The 23,739-nt window shown below is 35.8% G+C and overlaps 1 protein-coding gene across 1 annotated transcript in view; it reads left to right on the top strand.

Moving 5' to 3' along the window:
• Nucleotides 1-23,739, top strand: part of rasa3 (RAS p21 protein activator 3) — a 127,511-nt gene that overhangs the window by 47,658 nt on the left and 56,114 nt on the right. Inside the window, 3 exon segments of the mRNA XM_062035508.1 lie at nt 3,181-3,298; nt 10,224-10,327; nt 13,264-13,358. Of these exon segments, the coding sequence (XP_061891492.1) occupies nt 3,181-3,298; nt 10,224-10,327; nt 13,264-13,358 (317 nt within the window).

Raw genomic sequence — 23,739 nt, forward strand, 5'->3', positions numbered from 1 at the left:
CAAGCTTGGAAAACAATGTAAACAAAATTGTAAAATCACGTTAAACGCTTAACAATAAACTTTTAAAAATAAGGAGTATGTAAGAAATGCTGAATAAAGTGTAACAAAATTGTGCAAAAGTGTGCAAAAATGTATACATAGAGAAACCTGAGAAGAACTATTTTCTGCTGGTTTCGTGCCTGGAAGTTACAGCTGTGTAACATGTTTTTGGTCTGTTATTCCTATTTAAGTTGGAAATGAATTTTTGTTATGCAGTCATTGTTATTCAAATATTATTATTATTATTTAACTTATATTTTGTAATTTTTTATTTATTTATACATCCCTGTTTCTGTATACCCAAATAGGGAAAGGACAAGGGTTGAAAAGAAAAGAAATGAGCGCGGCGAAGGACTACAGTCTGCTTTAAAAAAAATCTAAAAGAACTGCCATACTGTCGAGGCGACTTTTCCGGTTCTATCCACAATTTCTTCATTTTTAGTTTCTCTTCTCACTCCAGGTGAATAATCACCAGCAAGACAACAAAACGGCGCAACCAAAAATGATAGTTCATACTTGTACGCGATTGGCTGTTAGCGTGTCACTCCCACTGATCATTGATCACTTCCCGCGTTGCTCAGTTAGCGAGTGTCTTTGTTCATGCAACCAACCTTGCTTTGTAACTTCTTGTCTCTTCCGACCCAAAAATATATATTGTTTTATTGAACGCATTTTTCTTAGAAACGGAAATAAATGCGCCAAGGAATTAGTTCCGGCAATGATTAAAATTACCAAAATACGGTAAATATTGTACATAATACATATTGTTATGAAGGTGTCTGTTACTACATTATATATATACTTGCAGTGTGTATATTGTACATATTACATATTGTTATGAAGGTTTCTGTTACTACATTATATACATATATACTTGCAGTGTGTATATTGTACATATTACATATTGTTATGAAGGTGTCTGTTACTACATTATATATAAACTTGCAGTGTGTATATTGTACATATTACATATTGTTATGAAGGTGTCTGTTACTACATTATATATATACTTGCAGTGTGTATATTGTAAATATTACATATTGTTATGAAGGTGTCTGTTACTACATTATATATATATACTTGCAGTGTGTATATTAGGGCTGCAACTAACGATTAATTTGATAATCGATTAATCTGTCGATTATTACTTCGATTAATCGATTAATAATCGGATAAAAGAGACAAACTACATTTCTATCCTATCCAGTATTTTATTGGAAAAAAACAACATACTGGCACCATACTTATTTTGATTATTGTTTCTCAGCTGTTTGTAAATGTTGCAGTTTATAAATAAAGGTTTAGTAAAAAAAAAAAAAAAATTTAAAAAAAATGTTTTTTTAATTATAAAAATAAAAAAAACTCTGCGCATAGCATAGATCCAACGAATCGATGACTAAATTAATCGGCAACTATTTTAATAATCGATTTTAATCGATTTAATCGATTAGTTGTTGCAGCCCTAGTGTATATTGTACATATTTCATATTGTTATGAAGGTTTCTGTTACTACATTATATATACACTTGCAGTGTGTATATTGTACATATTTCATATTGTTATGAAGGTTTCTGTTACTACATTATATATACACTTGCAGTGTGTATATTGTACATATTACATATTGTTATGAAGGTGTCTGTTACTACATTATATATATACTTGCAGTGTGTATATTGTAAATATTACATATTGTTATGAAGGTGTCTGTTACTACATTATATATATATATACTTGCAGTGTGTGTATTGTACATATCACATATTGTTATGAAGGTGTCTGTTACTACATTATATATATACTTGCAGTGTGTATATTAGGGCTGCAACTAACGATTAATTTGATAATCGATTAATCTGTCGATTATTACTTCGATTAATCGATTAATAATCGGATAAAAGAGACAAACTACATTTCTATCCTATCCAGTATTTTATTGAAAAAAAACAACATACTGCCACCATACTTATTTTGATTATTGTTTCTCAGCTGTTTGTAAATGTTGCAGTTTATAAATAAAGGTTTAGTAAAAAAAAAAAAAAAAAATTAAAAAAAATGTTTTTTTAATTATAAAAATTAAAAAAAACAAAAAAACTCTGCGCATAGCATAGATCCAACGAATCGATGACTAAATTAATCGGCAACTATTTTAATAATCGATTTTAATCGATTTAATCGATTTTAATCGATTTAATCGATTAGTTGTTGCAGCCCTAGTGTATATTGTACATATTTCATATTGTTATGAAGGTTTCTGTTACTACATTATATATACACTTGCAGTGTGTATATTGTACATATTACATATTGTTATGAAGGTGTCTGTTACTACATATATATACTTGCACTATGTGTATAAAACACATTACTTATTGTTATGAAGGTGTCTGTTACTACATTATATATACTTGCAGTATGTGTATAAAACATATTACTGTTATGAAGGTGTCTGTTACTACATAATATATATACTTGCAGTGTGTATATGTACATATTACATATTGTTATGAAGGTGTCTGTTACTACATTATGTATATACTTGCAGTGTGTATATGTACATATTACATATTGTTATGAAGGTGTCTGTTACTACATTATGTATATACTTGCAGTGTGTATATTGTACATATTACATATTGTTATGAAGGTGTCTGTTACTACATTATATATATAGTTGCAGTGTGTATATTGTACATATTACATATTGTTGTGAAGGTGTCTGTTACTACATTATATATATATATATATATATATATATATATATATATATATATATATATATATATATATATATATATATATATATATACACAAACGTTTGTGTATATATATATATATATATATATATATATATATATATATATATATATATATATATATATATATATATATATATATATATATATATACTTGCAGTGTGTATATAAAACATTGCTGGAGGGTTTTGAAGTTGTTTTAGAGGACTTTGAAGGCTACAACAGTGACTCCCATTAAAAACCCTGTATTGATATCGTTTAATCGGTCCACTCACATAAGACTTGTTTTAATACCGTCGCTATTCTTTTAAAAAAATCACTTCCAGCGGTGTGCCTGAGCGTTTCCTGAATAATAACCACTCACCCGCCTTTCTTCTCCCTGCAGGGGAAGCAAAGAACATCCCTCCGTACCCGGGGCCAAACAGGATGAGGGACTGCTACTGTACTGTCAACCTGGATCAAGAAGAAGTCTTCAGGACTAAAATCGTTGAGAAGTCGCTCTGGTATGCCCGAGAATACTGAGAAGCCGTGAGAATCGTCATTGTTGTATCATCCACCTTTGTGTATGAAATACAACATACATAGTGATATCAGTTTGGACCCAGGTCTTGACTTAAGAGCCATTTGTTCTTTCAATTTTCACTGAAAAAAATATATTATATGCATATCTTCTAAACTTTAATATAATCTGATCATGCCACAAGATATTCCAAGCATTTTTCTTTGGTTAGAGCACAGGTGTCAAACTCAAGGCCCGGGGTCCAAATCTGGCCCGCCACATTATTTTATGTGGCCCGCGAAAGCCTGGAAATAATATGCGTTAATAAAATGCTTATTCTTTTCTTACTAAATATATTTGTCATTTCCCCTTTTGACATTAAAAATCATGTACTGCATGCAATTGCATATCATTTAAAATTCAATATTATCAAAATCAAAACATTATATTATCATGTATTCCAAATATATATTTTTTGTTAAAATAAAGATATATACTGTACTTAAATATCTGCTTGACTTTTGATTTCAAAACAAATTATCAATCAAATTGTAGACTGTAAAATTGACAGTAGATTTTACGGTAAAATTTGAGTTTTTTACAGTAAAATCAACTTTGGTACTGTTTTTTTCTGTATACAGTTAGACACTAAAACATGAAAAAAAAACACCAAAAAAAACATTAAAACAAGATTTCACTGTAAAAAAACAAACAAACTGGCAGCTCTGTTGTTTTAAAAAAAAACATTGTTTTTACTGTAAAATTCTGTTGACTGAGCTGTCAGTTTTTTAAGAAAAATGTAAATATTTTTTTTGCAGCTTATGTAAAAAAATATATTGTTAATGTATTATATATATACACATGTATATTCATATATTACTCATTGTTAAAAGCGGCCCTCCGAGGGCAACCATAACTGCGATGTGGCCCTCAATGAAAACGAGTTTGACACCCCTGGGTTAGAGGAATACTTTCCCTCCTTTTGGCTGAATACCAATCACTAGTTTTGGCCTAGAAGAGATACACCCTGTTTCCTGATCTATGCACTCTCATACACATACGTTATTATTCATTATTATTATTATTATTTGTTAATGGTGTCATTAAGTACCAGCCCGGAGAGAGGGTGAAGCTGGAGGTTTCAAGTTAACTTTCAGTTTCGGTTGCTGTGCAAACGAGGAGGACAAAAGAATGAGAGACCGTTTGACCATTTTAGAGACTGTTTCGACCTTTTTATAGCTCGGCTCATTCTGGCATTTCTATTGTTTTTACTTACTCCTTTTCTATAGAGTAAATTGTTAAACGTCAATTCTAGTCACCTCTTATCATTTTAGACAGCCTCAGAGCAAAAGGATCTGGGTGGACCGTACCCTACTAAATTGAGGGGTCCTAATAATGATCAAAAAGGAAAATTTAGATATCTGCTTGTCAACTTACAATTTGGAAGCAAGGTATTCATCATTTGGTAGTAAAAAATATAATAATCAAACACAGTTGCCGATTCAAATTGTGTAACAAGGCTATTATACGTAAATATATAAATTTACCATATTTTCCGGACTATTGAGCGCACCCGTATACAAGCCGCACCCACTTAATTTTAGGGAAAAAATATGTTCCTATGTATTAGCCGCGCCGGACTATATGTCGCAGATAACTACATTGTGAAATGAGTTATTTACACAGAAAGATTATGTAAAAGTTAATTTACATACCTTAATCGTTTCCAAACGGTGCCTGTAACAAGGCAGTAAAACGGCTCATCAAACAAAACAGATGTCATCGTCACGCTCCCCAATCAGCTAAACAGACTCAATAACTCCATGGCAACGTTTCGGTGAAATTACTGAGGAATTTGTGAAACTGAAACAATACAAAAAGAACGCCAGTGTAAGTTAATAACACTCACACAGACACTTGTAAACATGTTAACATATTAGCTAATGCTTACAACGCTCGCTTGATTACTTTGCGATAGCACGTACAAATATGCATGAAAACACTCCAACAGACATCACACATGGGACGGTTTAGTAAGTGTACACAGTTTTAGTTATATTGTAAAACTTACAAACGTTGTTTGGAGTGATGAACGAAGAAGCAATACGAGTAGAAACGCTATGGAGGGCTAGAAGACGGAACGGCACTTCTACTTCCGATTGAAAGCGCTAAATGGAAGGACACTGCAGCACCCGCAGTGAGAAAACTCGTCCAAAAAATGGCGCCACAGCACAAACAATAAACAATTTGACTGTACTTAAATGTATAATAGACTGTATTTATATTATTCACATGTAAATAATGCTGTATAATAGACTGTATTTATATTATTCATTTGTGAATAATGCTGTATAATAGACTGTATTTGTATTACTCACATGTGAATAATGCTGTATAATAGACTGTATTTATATTACTCACATGTGAATATTGCTGTATAATAGACTGTATTTATATTATTCACATATAAAAAATACCTAAGTGTTTATTGTTTATTGTGAGCGAACTGTGGTGCTGAATTTCCCCCAGGGATCAATGCAGTACTTTCTATTCTATTCTATTCTACATCAATTCAGTGTATTTGCTTGTTTTTTAAATTTAAACTATTCGCATGTTGGACGCCATCAAAGAAAAATCCGCAAATTAGCCGCACCGTTTTATAAGCCGCAGGGTTCAAAGTGTAGAAAAAAGTAGCGGCTTACAGGCCGGAATGTACGGTATATTCACTGTTACAAGCGGCCCTGTGAAGGCATCCGTTATTGCAACGTGGCCCTTAAAAAACGTGTTTGACACCCCGGCTTTAGGAGATATTTCTGAAGCATGCTGGCTTCTCATAATTGTGTATTTTCGATGTTCTGAAACGCCTGATATTATCATATTCTGTGTTTTTTAGTACAAACCCCAAAACCAGTGAAGTTGGCACGTTGTGTAACTCGTAAATAAAAACAGAATACAATGATTTGCAATTCCTTTTCTACTTATATTCAATTGAGTAGACTGCAAAGACAAGATATTTAATGTTCGAACTTCAAACAATCATTAATTTCGAATTTAATGGCAGCAACACATTGCAAAAAATTTGGCACAGGGGCATTTTTACCACTGTGGAAAAATGCTCGTACCCAGCGAAGCCGGCAGCGTTTCTGGGTGTTGTTGATAAATGGCTTTCGCTTTGCATAGTAGAGTTTTAACTTGCACTTACAGATGTAGCGACGAACTGTAGTTACTGACAGTGGTTTTCTGAAGTGTTCCTGAGCCCATGTGGTGATATCCTTTGCATACTAATGTCAGTTTTTGATGCAGTACCACCTGAGGGATCGGAGGTCACAGGCATTGCCGCTTACATGCAGTTATTTCTTCAGATTCTCTGAACCTTTTGAATGATATTACGGACTGTAGATGGTGAAATCCCTAAATTCCTTGCAATAGCTGGTTGAGAAATTTTGTTCTTAAACTGTTGGACAATTTGCTCACGCATTTGTTCACAAAGTGGTGACCCTGGTTTGTGAATGACTGAGCATTTCATAGAAGCTGCTTTTATACCCAATCATGGCACCCACCTGTTCCCAATTAGCCTGTTCACCTGTGGGATGTTCCAAATAAGTGTTTGATGAGCATTCCTCAACTTTCTCAGTCTTTTTTGCCACTTGTGCCAGCTTTTTTTAAACATGTTGCGGGCATCAAATTCCAAATGAGCTAATATTTACAAAAAAATAAAGTTTTCCAGTTTGAACGTTAAGTATCTTATCTTTGCAGTCTATTCAATTGAATATAAGTTGAAAATTATTTGCTAATCATTGTCAGTGTTTCCCATAAACTGCCAAGATACATATGGCGGTGGGGGTGTGGCTATGGGAGTGGTCACCATGACATCATCGAGTAATTTGCATAATTTACTACAATGATATGATCTTCTCTAAAAAGGCTAAAAAAATGTATACTTACTAATTAATAATAACAGTTTTGTTTTAAACGTCCATCCATCCATCCATTTTACAATATAATTACAACACTTTATGTACATATTTATATACAGATTTGAACAAAAAGTTATTCACTGAAATATATTTATTAATTGTGGTTCTTACAAAAAATATATCTTATAAAATATAAAAGCTAAAATGTCTCTTAAAGCTCTGCCCCTTTAATTAGTGCATACTAAATAATTTAACTTTAGCCTACAACTACAACCATATTATTTACCAGCAACATAAAGTGAAACAGAGGCAGAGGTGTCCTGCAACAAACAGTAACAAATAAACAGAAAACAGTAGTGGTCAAATATAGATAAGGCAACAAGAGAAGTATCCTACACTTCTCTTTTGTACAGTAAATCTAAACAGCCTATATGGGCATCTACATCAACTATATGATTTGCCTGAGAAGCTGGACAGGACAAAAAAAAAAAAATTTTTATTTTTATTTTTTTTTATTTTTTATTTGTAGCGGACGTAATTATTTCGTGGCGGGCCGCCACAAATAAAAGAATGTGTGGGAAACCCTGATTGTATTCTGTTTTTATTTACCATTTACACAACGTGCCAACTTCACTGGTTTTGGGGTTTGTAGATAAACGATTATACTAATAATAATAATAGATTTTAGTTGTAAAAAAAAGCACTTTACATTGAGTAAACAACCTCAAAGTGCGACAGTGTATTAAAAATAATAAAAATAAAAAGATAATAAAAATAAAAAAAATAAAAAACTAGAACAGCCAAATAGCTAAAACTAGTATGCATATATCTAAAAAAAAAGCCTTTTTTTAAAAAAAAAAAGAAGTGTTTTTAAGCCTTTTTTAAAAGCATCCACAGTCTGTGGTGCCCTCAGGTGGTCAGGGAGAGCGTTCCACAGACTGGGAGCGGTGGAGCAGAAAGCCCGGTCTCCCATTGTCCGTAGCTTTGTCCTCGGAGGTTGGAGGAGGTTAGCCTGTCCAGAGCGGAGGTGTCATGTGGAGGATTTGGTGGTAAGTAGTTCTTTGAGGTAGAGGGGGGCATTTCCATGGAGGCACTGGTGGGGTAGTAAGGAGACTTTGTATTCAATCCTGAGTGGAACAGGAAGCCAGTGAAGGGATTTGAGAGTTGGTGTGATATGGTCATATGTCCGCACTCTCATCAGGATCCATAGGAACGACTCTGCCAATTTGAAGATGCTAATATTCATATTATATCTTTACATGACAGAATAACTGGATCTTGTACTTGTGTATTTCAGACACTGAAGTATTCGGTGTTTGTTATTACACGTCTGTTGCCACGTGCTCCTCCACAAGGGGAAAGGAGCAACTCGTCAAATTGAATGATCTATTTCAAGATATTTACTTCTGTGATGGATTACTGAGTCAAAGAGTCAGTAATTGTTCAATTAGACCTCGCGGGCGAAACTCATGAGACTCTCATTTCCAGAATTTCCATGGTCGTTTAAAAGTGTGGCTCCGGGTCCGCCTTCCAGCCCCGTGGCCACAAATAGCAATTTTGTTGTCAAACATGCTGTGAAGTCCCAATGATTAATAGAAGAATGCAAATAGGCAATCAAATCTGGGCAATGATGAGCTGTGGAATACCAATTTCAGCCTTTTTTAACAACGCGTGCATGCAAGTGGTTGTCTCTGCGAGTTAAGCGGATCCTGGAGACATCGCGACATTTCCAACCATTTTACCGCAAAAAATGGTAGTTTTTTTTCAACTTACATTAATATTCTGTAAAGAACACCGTAAAATGTATTGTCATTTTTATTAATTTGATGGGTAGTTTGCTGTAAAATCATAATTTAAGCAGATTTTTTAAGTATTTAACAATGTTTGAAAGGTATGATAATATACTGTAATATTTGTTGCAATATTGGATAATATAAGTTTAAAAGGCATGCAATTTCAAGCAGTACATATATTTTTTCTGTCAAATGAAAAACTGACATTATCATACTATCAGTTAATATTGTCTTATGTTTACATCCAAATAGGTTTGTTCATTAGGTACACGGTCAATTGAATAACAATCATTCAAATTCCTTTGTATTTTAAACATTTAACCCTTAAGCGTACTTAATTAAGAACAAAGTTGAAACTCCTACGCCACGGAAAAACGCTTTGAACTCTTCAACAGCTTCAGTCCTATCAATAGATATACAGTTTTTATATATTTTATTTAATGTTTTATACTATTTTTGTGAAAAAAACAACACTTTTTTAAATAATATAAATATGCAATATTTGCAAAAACCTGTTGCAAGTTGGAAAATTACGAAAAGGTATTTACAGCCTTTAATAGGTCAATAATTCATAACATTGTTGATTTTGATCCCTTTTTAATCAAAGAACGGACGCACTAAAAAAACTGTTACAAGTAAGTCATATATTTTTTTATTATGGAACAAACTTAAAATATGTGATATTTCTAAAACGAGTTGCATAGTGTAATACTTTAGATGAGGTAATTACAGCCTTTATTAGGTCAATAATTCATGACAACGCTGATTTTGATGCATTATTATATTTGGAACAATGACATTTTTTTTCAACTCCTTAGCCGAAAAATGGACATGCTCTAAAATGTGTTATAAGTAAGTCATATATTCATTTAAAAGAAATAAAAAAATAAGATCTTTGTGAAATGATAGAATTAGATTTTTCTTGATTGTTGCAAGCCATGTTTCACCATAATGTATACCCACCTCAGTTGAGCTTTTGACAGCAATTTAAGTAAAACGTGCAAAAAAAAAACTAATTCAACATATTCAGAAGCTGTCAACTGCCCTCAGAAGAAGTAGTATTTTATGGCCCGTATGTAGGATCATATTACGTGTGTACTGTAACTTTGCCTCCTTTCATCTCAGGTGACAAACATTTAAGCCTTGAATTGTAGATTTAGCCCTGAGCTATATAACATGTCACAGTGTTTTTTTCTCCCTTGTCGCCTTTCTCCAACAGTCCGTTCTATGGCGAGGACTTCTACTGTGAGATCCCACGCAGCTTCAGACACCTCTCCTTCTACATCTTCGACAGGGACGTCTTCAGGAGGGACTCCAGTATCGGTGGGTTTCAAACATTTGAGACGTTTTTTTGGTCCTCTTTTTTTTAAATTTTGCCCAACGTCCACAATCCTTACGTGAGACACAAACACGTATGTCAATCCCTTTTCTGTGACTTCTAGATAGTGAAATATTGCAGGTAATGGTAATTCTACATTTTCGCCTTTCGAGTCCTCATAAAAACCTCCATCAACGCTCCATTTACATGTCATTACCTGCATATAAGCGTCATTGTTAGTGTAGGCTCTAAGGCCGAGGAACTACTTTTCTGGCGTAGTGACACAGCGCCTCGCTAACAGCAGCTCAGTAGGCTAAAGCTAACTACAAGAGCTGCTTCTGCATCTGCTTTAAATTAGGAAAATCCAATTGTAGATTATAAATCATGCTTCACACCTGTATTGTAGCAAAACGGTGCTTGTGCTGAAAGATACAACCATCCCATTGAGAGTGTACATTGTAAGTGACTGTTTTGTTTTTTGCTGAAAGATACTACTATCCCATTGAGAGTGTACATTGTAGGTGGCTGTTTTGTTATGTGCTGAAAGATACAATCATCCCAGTAAGAGCGTACATCGTTAGTGGCTGTTCTGTGCTGAACGATACAACCATCCCAGTGAGAGCGTACTTTGTAAGTGGCTGTTTTGTTTCCTGCTGAAAGATACAACCATCCTACATATGTTTTTTAAATACAACCATTTCATTGAGAGCGTACATTGTAAGTGGCTGTTTCTTTTTACTCCTGAAAGATACAACCATCCCAGTAAGAGCGTACATTGTAAGTGGCTGTTTTGTTTCTGCTGAAAGATACAACTATCCCAGTGGGAGCGTACTTTGTAAGTGGCTATTTTGTGCTGAAAGATACAACCATCCCAGTGGGAGCGTACATTGTAAGTGACTATTTGTGCTGAAAGATACAACCATCCCATTGAGAGCGTACATTGTAGGTGACTGTTTTGTTTTGTACTGAAATATACAACCATTCCATTGAGAGCGTACTTTGTAAGTGGCTGTTTTGTTTTGTGCTGAAAGATACAACCATCCCAGTAAGAGTAAGTGACTGTTTTGTTTTGTGCTGAAGACACAACCATCCCATTGAGAGCGTACATTGTAAGTGGCTGTTTTGTTTTTCTCCTGAAAGATACAACCATCCCAGTAAGAGCGTACTTAGTAAGTGACTGTTTTGTTTCTTGCCGAAAGATACAACCATCCTACATATGTTTCTTGAATACAACCATCTCATCGAGAGCGTACATTGTAAGTGGCTGTTTATTTTACTGCTGAAAGATACAACCATCCCAGTGGGAGCGTACTTAGTAAGTGGCTGTTTCGTGCTGAAAGATACAACCATCCCAGTGAGAGCGTACTTTTTAAGTGGCTGTTTTGTTTTGTGCTGAAAGATACCACCATCCCATTGAGAGTGTACATTGTATGTGGTTGTTTTGTTATGTGCTGAAAGATACAACCATCCCATTGAGAGCGTACATTGTAAGTGACTGTCTTGTTTAGCGCTGAAAGATACAACCATCCCATTGAGAGCGTACATTGTAGGTGACTGTTTTGTTTTGTGCTGAAAGATACAACCATCCCATTGAGAGCGTACATTGTAGGTGACTGTTTTGTTTTGTGCTGAAAGATACAACCATCCCATTGAGAGCGTACATTGTAAGTGACTGTCATGTTCTTCGCTGAAAGATACAACCATCCCATTGAGAGCGTACATTTCAAGTGACTTTTTTGTGCTGAAAGATACAACCATCCCATTGAGAGCGTACATTGTAAGGGACTGTTTTGTTTTGTGCTGAAGACACAACCATCCCATTGAGAGCGTACATTGTAAGTGACTATTGTGCTGAAAGATACAACCATCCTATTGAGAGTATACATTGTAGGTGACTGTTTTGTTTGTGCTGAAAAATGAAACCATCCCATTGAGCGCGTACATTGTAAGTGACTGTTGTGCTGAAAGATACAACCATCCTATTGAGAGTGTACATTGTAGGTGACTGTTTTGTTTTGTGCTGAAAAATGAAACCATCCCATTGAGCGCGTACATTGTAAGTGACTGTCTTGTTTCACGCTGAACGATACAACCATCCCATTGAGAGCGTACATAGTAAGTGACTATTTGTGCTGAAAGATACAACCATCCCATTGAGAGCATACATTGTAAGTGACTGTTTTGTTTTGTGCTGAAGACACAACCATCCCATTGAGAGCGTACATTGTAAGTGACGTTCGTGCTGAAAGATACAACCATCCCATTGAGAGCGTACATTGTAAGTGACTGTCTTGTTTTTACGCTGAAAGATACAACCATCCCATTGAGAGCGTACATTGTAGGTGACTGTTTTGTTTTGTGCTGAAAGATACAACCATCCCATTGAGAGTGTACATTGTAAGTGACTGTTACGTTATGTTTGTATTTCGTTTAGCAACAATGCTACATGTTGGTTTTAGTGTTTCACCAAAGCTAGTTCAGCCTAGCTTTTTAAATGTGTAACTCTTTCTCCGTGTATACTCAGGCTATAAAAAGATACGGTTCTGGATCATTATTTGTCCCAAAGTAGTCATCGTTGGCTCTCACATAAGACATACAAAATAAAAATAAAAAACTTCATATGGAAAGATAGATCTGAAGTTGATCTAGAGATTTAAACGTAGAAAAACATAAAGTTAATAAATTACATTTCTATGAGTGAGACACTTCTGGGTCTCCGGGACCAAACTTGAGGGCAACCCTGAAGGTAAAAAAAAAAAAAAATTATATTCCATTGCTTTTGAAAATGACAAATATCAAAATGAACACCCCACCCCCCCATGCTTGAAAAAGTTTGGACACCCCTGCTGTACATTGACTGACAATGTGTACATTTAATTTTTGGTGGTCTTTGGCTGCGTTTTTCAGCTAATTTGTGGTTTTGATGCGGTGACGTGTGTAGGCAAGGTTGCAGTGAAGAAAGAGGACCTGCAGAAATACCACGGCAAAGACACCTGGTTCCAGCTCCAACCTGTCAGCGCTGACTCCGAGGTGCAGGTGAGTACGGACAAAGAGAAAACACTACAGTGCAATTGACTCATCCGCTGTACTTCCAGCGTTATAGTCCAGGTGGTTAGGAACTAGTCAGCAGTATAAAGACCTTAAACTGCACCTGGGCAGAATATCAATATGATCAAGTTTTTTGTTATGGGTGATTTAAAACAGGGGTTCTTCACCTTTTATACCTCGAGGCCCACACTGCAAAAACTAAAATCCAAGTAAGATTAAATATCTCAAATAAGGGTGATATTTGCTTATTTTCTGTCTGATAAGATAATTCTTCTCACTAAGCAGATTTTATGTTAGTGTTTTACTTGTTTTAAGGGTTTTGGTCCTAAATGATCTCAGTAAGATATTACAGCTTGTTGCTGAGATTTGATGACCTATATTGAGTAAAACATGCTTGAAACTAGAATATCAACTGTCATCAACACTCACAAGTATAAAACTACTTTTTTAAAGTAATAATTTCTTATTTCAAGCATGAAAAAAAAAATCATGACTTTGGCACAATTGTGTCTCATATTAAAACAGATGACGGCCAAATGGACTTTGCTGTTTTATTTTCAATGAATAATAGAAAATACGTAATCATAAAGTAGTACAGTTGTTATTAGTGAGAATATACTCATTTTAAGGTATTTTTGGGTTCATTGAGGTTAGATAATTTTACTTGTTTTGGAAAGTCTTGACAAGCCAAATTTTCTTGTTCTATTGGCAGATAATTTTGCTTAGTTCAAATAAAATACCTCTAATTTTTGTATTTTTTATTCTTGTTTTTGAACACTGACTTTTTGCAGTGCGGGGCCCACTCAAATATTACCATTGACCTAGTAAATATTACTCTTCATAATAATCATATTTAATAATTATATCTAACCTACTTCCAGTTAACAATCTTGTCAAATTTTATGAAAGCATGTCTTATTATTATCAAGCTGATGAACTAAATACTGCAAAAGAAGGGACTCATAAAAAACTGTCGAAAAATAAATCTTCGCAATGCTAACATCAATGCATTCTAATGAAATAAACAGTAAATAATAATACATATGTTTATTAAATAAAATTAAAATGCAAATGAAAATACATTCTCATAACTTTAGTCATAATTTTTGCACTTAAAGGCCTACTGAAAGCCACTACTACTGACCACGCAGTCTGATAGTTTATATATCAATGATGAAATCTTAACATTGCAACACATGCCAATACGGCCGGGTTAACTTATAAAGTGCAATTTTAAATTTCCCGCCACACTTCCGGTTGAAAACGTCTAGATATGATGACGTATGCGCGTGACGTAAACGGTTGATAGAAGTATTGGTACCCCATTGAATACAATACAAAAAAGCTCTGTTTTCATTTCAAAATTCCACAGTATTCTGGACATCTGTGTTGGTGAATCTTTTGCAATTTGTTTAATGAACAATGGAGACTGCAAAGAAGAAAGTTGTAGGGGGGATCGGTGTATTAGCGGCGGCTACAGCAACACAGCCAGGAGGACAGAGATGGATAGCACACTCGTTAGCCGCCGAACTCACCTTAACTTCCTCCGTCTCGCCGACCGCATCTTTGATCGGGTGAAGTCCTTCGTCGCACCGTCGATCGCTGGAACGCAGGTGAGCACGGGTGTTGATGAGCAGATGAGGGCTGGCTGGCGTAGGTGGATAGCTAATGTTTTTAGCATAGCTCTTTGAGGTCCGGTTGCTAAGTTAGCTTCAATGGCGTCGTTAGCAACAGCATTGTTAACCTTCGCCAAGCTGGAAAGTATTAACCGTGTATTTACATGTCCACAGTTTAATAGTATTGTTGATCTTCTGTCTATCCTTCCAGTCAGGGATTTATTTATTTTGTTTCTATATGCAGTTAAGTACAATGCTATCACATTAGCTCTGCAGCTAAAGTGTTTCGTAGATGTATTGTCGTGGAGATAAAAGTCACTGTGAATGTCCATTTCGCGTTCTCGACTTTCATTTTCAAGAGGATATAGTATTCGAGGTGGTTTAAAATACAAATCCGTGATCCACAATAGAAAAAGGAGAGAGTGTGGAATCCAATGAGCCAGCTTGTACCTAAGTTACGGTCAGAGCGAAAAAAGATATGTCTTGCATTGCATTCTAGTCCTTCACTCTAACGTTCCTCATCCACAAATTTTTCATACTCGCTCAAATTAATGGGGTAATCGTCGCTTTCTCGGTCCGAATCGCTCCAGCTGCATTGAAAACAATAGGAAAATGTGAGGAGCCTGTCAACTGACTACGTCACGCTACTTCCGGTAGGGGCAAGGCTTTTTTTTATCAGATACCCAAAAGTTGCGATCTTTATCGTCGTTGTTCTCTACTAAATCCTTTCAGCAAAAATATGGCAATATCGCGAAATGATCAAGTATGACACATAGAATGGATCTGCTATCCCCGTTTAAATAAATAAAAAAATCATTTCAGTAGGCCTTTATAGCAACTTCTCTAAGACTTTAGCGCCTCACTTCTTCTGTTTGATGTTGTCATTACTGCCACAAGTGGTGGAAAAGTGTATTACAGCTGAGTGCCACCGGCGGCCACCACAGCTGGGAAACACATGTTTTTTGGCGGCCCAGCAATAGGCCCTATGTTTAAGAAACACTGATTTAAAACATTTAAAAAACATACCATATCAACTTTATTTAAAAACACCCACAGTTGGAATACAAAGGGCTGTACACCACAAACAAGTAAACATACAAAAAGCAGAGAACAACAGGCAAAGGACAGACTAAAATGTATAATTTAAACAGAGGTAAAATAGAGACGTTTGTTTCCAAGACGTGCGCTTTTACTGCCATCGAGTTTGTGTGGTGTAAAAGGAGTAAAACATCAATACATTATTTGCATGGATGTGCTCTTTGAGGTTGAGTTCACAAGGATCACTCAAAACATTGACAACAAATTCAATATTGTACAGGATTGCTTTTTTTTTTTTTTGGATAAGTAGTCTATTTATTTCAATTCTTAGTTTTATCTTTATTACTTCTTGTGTAATTTATTTTTATCCCATATTTGTTCCCACTACCGCACCTTAAGTTGGAGTCCTTCATCTCGTTATATGCAGATATAATGACAATAAAGTCCATTCTATTCTATTCTACTCTATAAAGTCACAAGCTGATTCAATGTCATTGGAAAAAAAACAAAAAAAGCCTCAAAACATTGTAACTTTTGCTTTTACTTTCTAATAAAAAAAAGCCGCCGTGAGTTCAGGTGTTTCAGGGAGCAACAACAATCACCAAACAAAAAAAGCCTGCGACATCCTGGAGGGACTGAGTGTGAAGAAGATCAGCTTCCTGTTACTGTGATTGTTTATAGAGCAGACAACAGTTTGAGGCAAGTCTTCTTCCCTACAAAGTTCATTTTACTGATCTGTACTGTTCATGTAAAATTCATCAGCTACTTCCTCATTAACTATGGATAAAGGAAACTTTGTACAGTTTATCTCATTAAGGTTCTCACTAATTCCCCAAATCGCTGATTAGACAAATCCACTTGAAGATGCACTTCAGAGTTTAGTGCGGGGGTGTCCAAACTTTTGGACTAGGTGGCCGCATTGGGCTAAAAACCCTCTTTATTTGCATGACTATTTACATTGTAGATTGTCACTGAAGGCATCAAAACTATGAATGAACACATGTGGGGTTATGTACTTAACACAAAAAGGTGAAATAACTAAAAAAACATGTTTTATATTCTAGTTTCTTCAAAATAGCCACCCTTTGCTCTGAATACTGCTTTGCACACTCTTGGCATTCTCTCAATGAGCTTCAAGAGGTAGTCACCTGAAATGGTCTTCACTTCACAGGTGTGCTTGATATCTTACTGTTGACTTTGTGAGGTTATGTTAGCTCTACTGCAAACTGAACAAAAATGACGCTAATCCATCTTTTTGTTATCTTTTTTTTCCAAAGTAGAATCGATAAGAAACTCGATAAAGAACCGAATCATTCAGCAGAATCAAAAGTGGAATCGGAACTGGAAAAATCTTATCAATTCCCATCCCTACCCTGCTTTATATCGGACCTTTCAAAGACAGTTTCGTCCCGTCGTTGATCTCCCACTGAATTGTTTCGGATTGTACCGTTCTACAAAAATGGTATCGTCCCTGAATCGTATCGGCAAGACGGTAACCTAAAAATTCGGAATGGGACGGTTGTTCAAACGAATCGTTGCACTCCAACTACTTCCACATAGTGCTTGATTTTGTTTTCTGAAGTGGGTTTGCAGGATTTACCGTCCCGTGGTTGATCTCTCGCTGAATCATTTCAGATTGTATCGTTCTAAAAAAATTATATCGTACCTGAATCGTATCGGCAAGACAGCAACCAAAACATTCGGAAGGGAATGGATGTTCAAACGAATCGTTGCACTCCTACAACTTCCACATAGTGCTTGATTTTGTTTCCTGAAGTTGTTTTGCAGGATTTTGCGTCCCGTGGTTGCTCTCTCATTGAATCATTTCGGATTGTATCGTTCCAAAAAAATTAAATCGTCCCTGAATCGTATCGGCAGGACGGCAACCAAAAATTTAGAATGGAATGGTTGTTCAAACGAATCGTTGCACTCCTAGTACTTCCACATAGTGCTTGATTTTCTTTCCTGAAGTTGTTTTGCAGGATTTACTGTCCCGTGGTTGATCTCTCACTCAATCGTTTCGGATTGTATCGTTCTAAAAAAATTATATCGTCCCTGAATCGTATCGGCAAGATGCCAACCAAAAAATTGGGAATGGAATGGTTGGTCAAACGAATCGTTACACTCGTACTACTTCCAAAGTGCTTGATTTTCTTTCATGAAGTTGTTTTGCAAGATTTACCATCCTGTGGTTGATCTCCCACTGAATCGTTTCGGATTGTATCGTTCTTAAAAAAATTATATCGTCCTTGTATCAAATGGGCAAAATGGCAACAAAAAAAATTCAGAATTGGATGGTTGTTCAAACGAATTCTTGCACTCCTAGTATTTCCACATAGTGCTTGATTTTGTGTCCTGAAGTTGTTTTGTAGGATTTTGCGTCCCATGGTTGATCTCCCACTGAATCGTTTCGGATTATATCGTTCTAAAAAAAATCATATAGTCTCTGAATCGTATCGGCAAGACAGCAACCACAAATTCACAATGGAGTGGTTGTTCAAACGAATCGTTGCACTCCTCGTACTTCCATAGTGCTTGATTTTGTTTCCTGTAGTTGTTTTGCAGGATTTACCATCCCGTGGTTGATCTCCCACTGAATCGTTTCGGATTGTATCGTTCTAAAAAATTGTATCGTCTCTGAATCGTATCGGCAAGACGGCAACCAAAAAACTCGTAATGTAATGGATGTTCAAACGAATCGTTACACTCCTAGTATGTCTACATAGTGCTTGATTTTGTTTCCTGAAGTTGTTTTGCCGGATTTACCGTCAGGTGGTTGATCTCTCACTGAATCGTTCGAAAAAAATTATATCGTCCCTGAATCGTATCGGCAAGATGGCAACCAAAAAAATTCGGAATGGAATGGTTGTTCAAACGAATCGTTACACTCCTAGTACTTCCAAAGTGCTGGATTTCCTGAAGTTGTTTTGCAGGATTTTGCGTCCCGTGGTTAATCTCTCAATGAATCATTTCGGATTGTATCGTTCTAAAAAAATTATATCGTCCCTGAATCGTATAGGCAAAACAGCAACCAAAAAATTCGGAATGGGATGGTTGTTCAAACGAATTCTTGCACTCCTAGTACTTCCACATAGTGCTTGATTTTGTGTCCTGAAGTTGTTTTGTAGGATTTTGCGTCCCGTGGTTGATCTCCCACTGAATCGTTTCGGATTATATCGTTCTAAAAAAAATTATATAGTCTCTGAATCGTATCGGCAAGACAGCAACCACAAATTCGGAATGGAGTGGTTGTTCAAACGAATCGTTGCACTCCTAGTACTTCCATAGTGCTTGATTTTCTTTCATGAAGTTGTTTTGCCGGATTTACCGTCACATGATTGATCTCTCACTCAATCGTTCGAAAAAAAATTATATCGTCCCTGAATCTTATCGGCAAGATGGCAACCAAAAAAATTCGGAATGGAATGGTTGTTCAAACAAATCGTTACACTCCTAGTACTTCCAAAGTGCTTGATTTCCTGAAGTTGTTTTGCAGGATTTTGTGTCCCGTGGTTAATCTCTCAATGAATCGTTTCGGATTATATCGTTCTAAAAAAAATTATACAGTATAGTCTCTGAATCGTATTGGCAAGACAGCAACCACAAATTCGGAATGGAGTGGTTGTTCAAACGAATCGTTGCACTCCTAGTACTTCCAAAGTGCTTGATTCTGTTTCCTGAAGTTGTTTTGCAGGATTTTGCGTTTCCGTGGTTGATCTCTCACTGAATTGTTCTAAAAAAAAAAGTATTGTCTCTGAATCGTATCGGCAAGACAGCAACCACAAATTCGGAATGGAATGGTTGTTCAAACGAATTGTTGCACTCCTAGTACTTACAAAGTACCTGATTGTCTTTCCTGAAGTTGTTTTGCAGGATTTACTGTCCCGTGGTTAACCTCCAATGAATCATTTCGGATTGTATCGTTCTAAAAAAATTATATCGTCCCTGAATCGTAATGGAATGTTTGTTCAAACGAATCATTGCACTACTAGTACTTCCATAGTTCTTGATTTTGTTTCCTGAAGTTGTTTTGCAGGATTTACCGTCCCACGGTTGATCTCCCAATGAATCGTTTCGAATTGTATCTTTGTAAAAAAATGATATCATCTCTGAAACAAATCGGCAAAATGGCAACCAAAAAAATTCGTAATGTAACGGATGTTCAAACGAATCGTTACACTCCTAGTATGTCCACATAGTGCTTGATTTTGTTTCCTGAAGTTGTTTTGCCGGATTTACCGTCACGTGGTTGATCTCTCACTGAATCGTTCTTTAAAAAATTATATCGTCCCTGAATCGTATCTGCAAGACGGCAACCAAAACAATTCGGAATGGAGTGGTTGTTCAAACGAATCGTTACACTCCTAGTACTTCCAAAGTGCTTGATTTCCTGAAGTTGTTTCGCAGGATTTTGCGTGCCGTGGTTAATCTCTCAATGAATCATTTCGGATTGTATCGTTCTAAAAAAATTACATAGTCTCTGAATCGTATCGGCAAGACAGCAACCACAAATTCGGAATGGAGTGGTTGTTCAAACGAATCGTTGCACTCAGTACTTCCAAACTGCTTGATTCTGTTTCCTGAAGTTGTTTTGCAGGATTTAGCTTCCCGTGGTTGATCTCTGCACTTGTCCCGCATGTATTACTGTCCCGCTATTCACTATTCAGCCGTCCGGCTCTTACCCACCCACACAGATGCATGCACAGTCAGAAGCGCACACACACACACACACACACACACACACACACACACACACACACACACACACAGAGGCGTGTAGTTCCGCACAGATGCGCTCACACGCGGTCTGAATGGGAACATCTGCAGACAGATGGGTGTGTGTCGCCCTGGAGCGCCATAGTGAAACAGAGACACATTCATCCGAGGAGGAGGGGAGCGGAAGGACGTGTGACAGAATGGGAGTTATAGACAGAAAGCAAGAGAGACGGATCAAATGAAGTCGGAAGATACGCTCTCTCTCTCTCTTCTCTTGTCAATAGAGGACGCATTGTTGGCCTCCTCGTCTGTTTTCTTCCTCCCTTTGCTCGGATCACTGAGCCTGACGCCTGTGCGTTTGCATACTGATGCCGTTAATTAACGGCTACACTGTCATTATGTCATTACTCCGATCACTTCAGAGTGGAAATACCTCAGCATGACGTTCTGGATCCGACTATTTCCTCCCTGTTTACCACATTTCATGTTTGTGTTTGGTGCAAATGATTCATGAAGGAAGACTGTGTCTTCTATGCTCGGAATGAGCCTATTTAAAGACGTATAACAGCCGTAAATCTCACACGTGGTGCATGAAACCATATGGGTATCACTGTAGTTCCTGATTTACTACCCTCCATGAGCGGTCTTATGAGTCTCTGAGCGAAGCAGCTGGATGTGATTCTTTCTTCTGCTAAAAACTGAATGTTCTGTTTTCATATAAGCAAATGATTGTGTGACTACTTGTAAATGTACAACTGACACCTTTTTCAACTGAACTCAACTGGATTATTCATTTAGAAGAGATGATTGACAATTTTAAATAGGTAAATTTTAACATCACTGACATTTTAGACCAGGGGTGTCCGAACTTTTTGAGTTTGGGGGCCGCATTGGGATAAAAAAGCCAATGTATATGTATATATACGTATATGTTAGGGCTGCAACAACTAATCGATTAAATCGATTAAAATCGATTATAAAAATAGTTGCCGATTAATTTAGTCATCGATTCGTTGGATCTATGCTATGCGCATGGGCAGAGGCTTTTTTTTTTTTATTTTTTTTATTTTTTTAATAAACCTTTATTTATAAACTGCAACATTTACAAACAGCTGAGAAACAATAACCAAAATAAGTATGGTGCCAGTATGCTGTTTTTTTCCAATAAAATACTGGATAGGATAGAAATGTAGTTTGTCTCTTTTATCCGATTATTAATCGATTAATCGAAGTAATAATCGACAGATTAATCGATTATCAAATTAATCGTTAGTTGCAGCCCTAGTATATATATATATATATATATATATATATATATATATATATATATATATATATATATATATAAGTGTGTGTGTGTGTGTGTGTGTGTATGTATATGTGTGTATATATATGTATATATATATGTTTATGTATATGTATACATATATGTATGTATGTATATACTGTATATACATACATATATGTATCTATATACATATATATGTACCATATTTTTCGGACTATAAGTCGCAGTTTTTTTCATAGTTTGGCCAGGGGTGCGACTTATACTCAGGAGCAACTTATGTGTGAAATTATTAACACATTACCGTAAAATATCAAATAATATTATTTAGCTCATTCACGTAAGAGACTAGACGTATAAGATTTCATGGGATTTAGCGATTAGGAGTGACAGATTGTTTGGTAAACGTATAGCATGTTCTATATGTTATAGTTTTTTGAATGACTCTTACCATAATATGTTACGTTAACATACCAGGCACGTTCTCAGTTGGTTATTTATGCCTCATATAACGTACACTTATTCAGCCTGTTGTTCACTATTCTTTATTTATTTTAAATTGCCTTTCAAATGTCTATTCTTGGTGTTGGGTTTTATCAAATAAATTTCCCCAAAAAATGTGACTTATACTCCAGTGCGACTTATATATGTTTTTTTCCTTCTTTGTTATGCATTTTCGGCCGGTGCGACTTATACTCCGGAGCGACTTATACTCCGAAAAATAAAAAATACGGTGTATATATATATATATATATATATATATATATATATATATATATATATATATATATATATATATATATATATATATAAATATATATGAATATATATGTATGTGTGTGTGTGTTTACAAATTATCATATTATATTTATATAATGGATATGTAATTAATAATTATTATAAGTGAATATTTAAGAGTATGTGAACGTTCAACTCCTACCTTGTTTACTTCCGGGACAACCTCCTTAAAGTTTTGTAATCAATCAGAACTATCAAGCAGCTAAAACTCAAACATGGATAAGTGTGGCGAGAGTGTTTTGCATTTTCCCATCATGTCTTGCAATGGATTTAAATGGGTGTAATTAAAAAAAAAAAAATAGTATGTTGATGGGAAGTTTTCACACCCACACTGTTCAAATAGCAGGTTGTGTTATGTGTGACCATGTGTGTTGACTTTTTGTGCTGGTTGAATTTTTTTTCCTGCACCGTGACTAGGAAAGGTTGTTTGGATGGGGTCATATAGGTAAATGCCGTGCTTGTGATGGGTATTTAAATTAAATGTGAAAACATCCTGCACGGCCAAGTATTTTTCTGCACCATGAATAGGGAAGGTTGTTTGGATTGGGTCATAAAGGTAAATGCTGTGCTTGTGATGGGTATTTAAATTTAATATTAAAAAACATCCTGTACGGCCAAGTTGCTTATTGAAATTTAACTCAAACTGAACTTGTGCCGTCGTCTCGTAGGCCAAATTGAAGATGCCGGCGGGCTGCACTTGGCCCGCGGGACGGTCTTTGGACACTCTTTTTTTAGACGTACAATGTATGTTAGGAGTGGCCAAACTTTTTCCACTGAGGGCCATTTTGATATTTTTCCTTTTAAAAACCACTACAATATATATCCTTTTTTTTTTTACCTTTAGGGCTCCCCTGAAGTTTGGTCCTGGGGACTTTGAAGTGTCTCGGTCATAAAAATGTTAAAAATAAGTCATGTT

The sequence above is a fragment of the Entelurus aequoreus genome, linkage group LG02 (genome assembly GCF_033978785.1).
Source record: "Entelurus aequoreus isolate RoL-2023_Sb linkage group LG02, RoL_Eaeq_v1.1, whole genome shotgun sequence".
Taxonomy (NCBI): Eukaryota; Metazoa; Chordata; class Actinopteri; order Syngnathiformes; family Syngnathidae; genus Entelurus; species Entelurus aequoreus.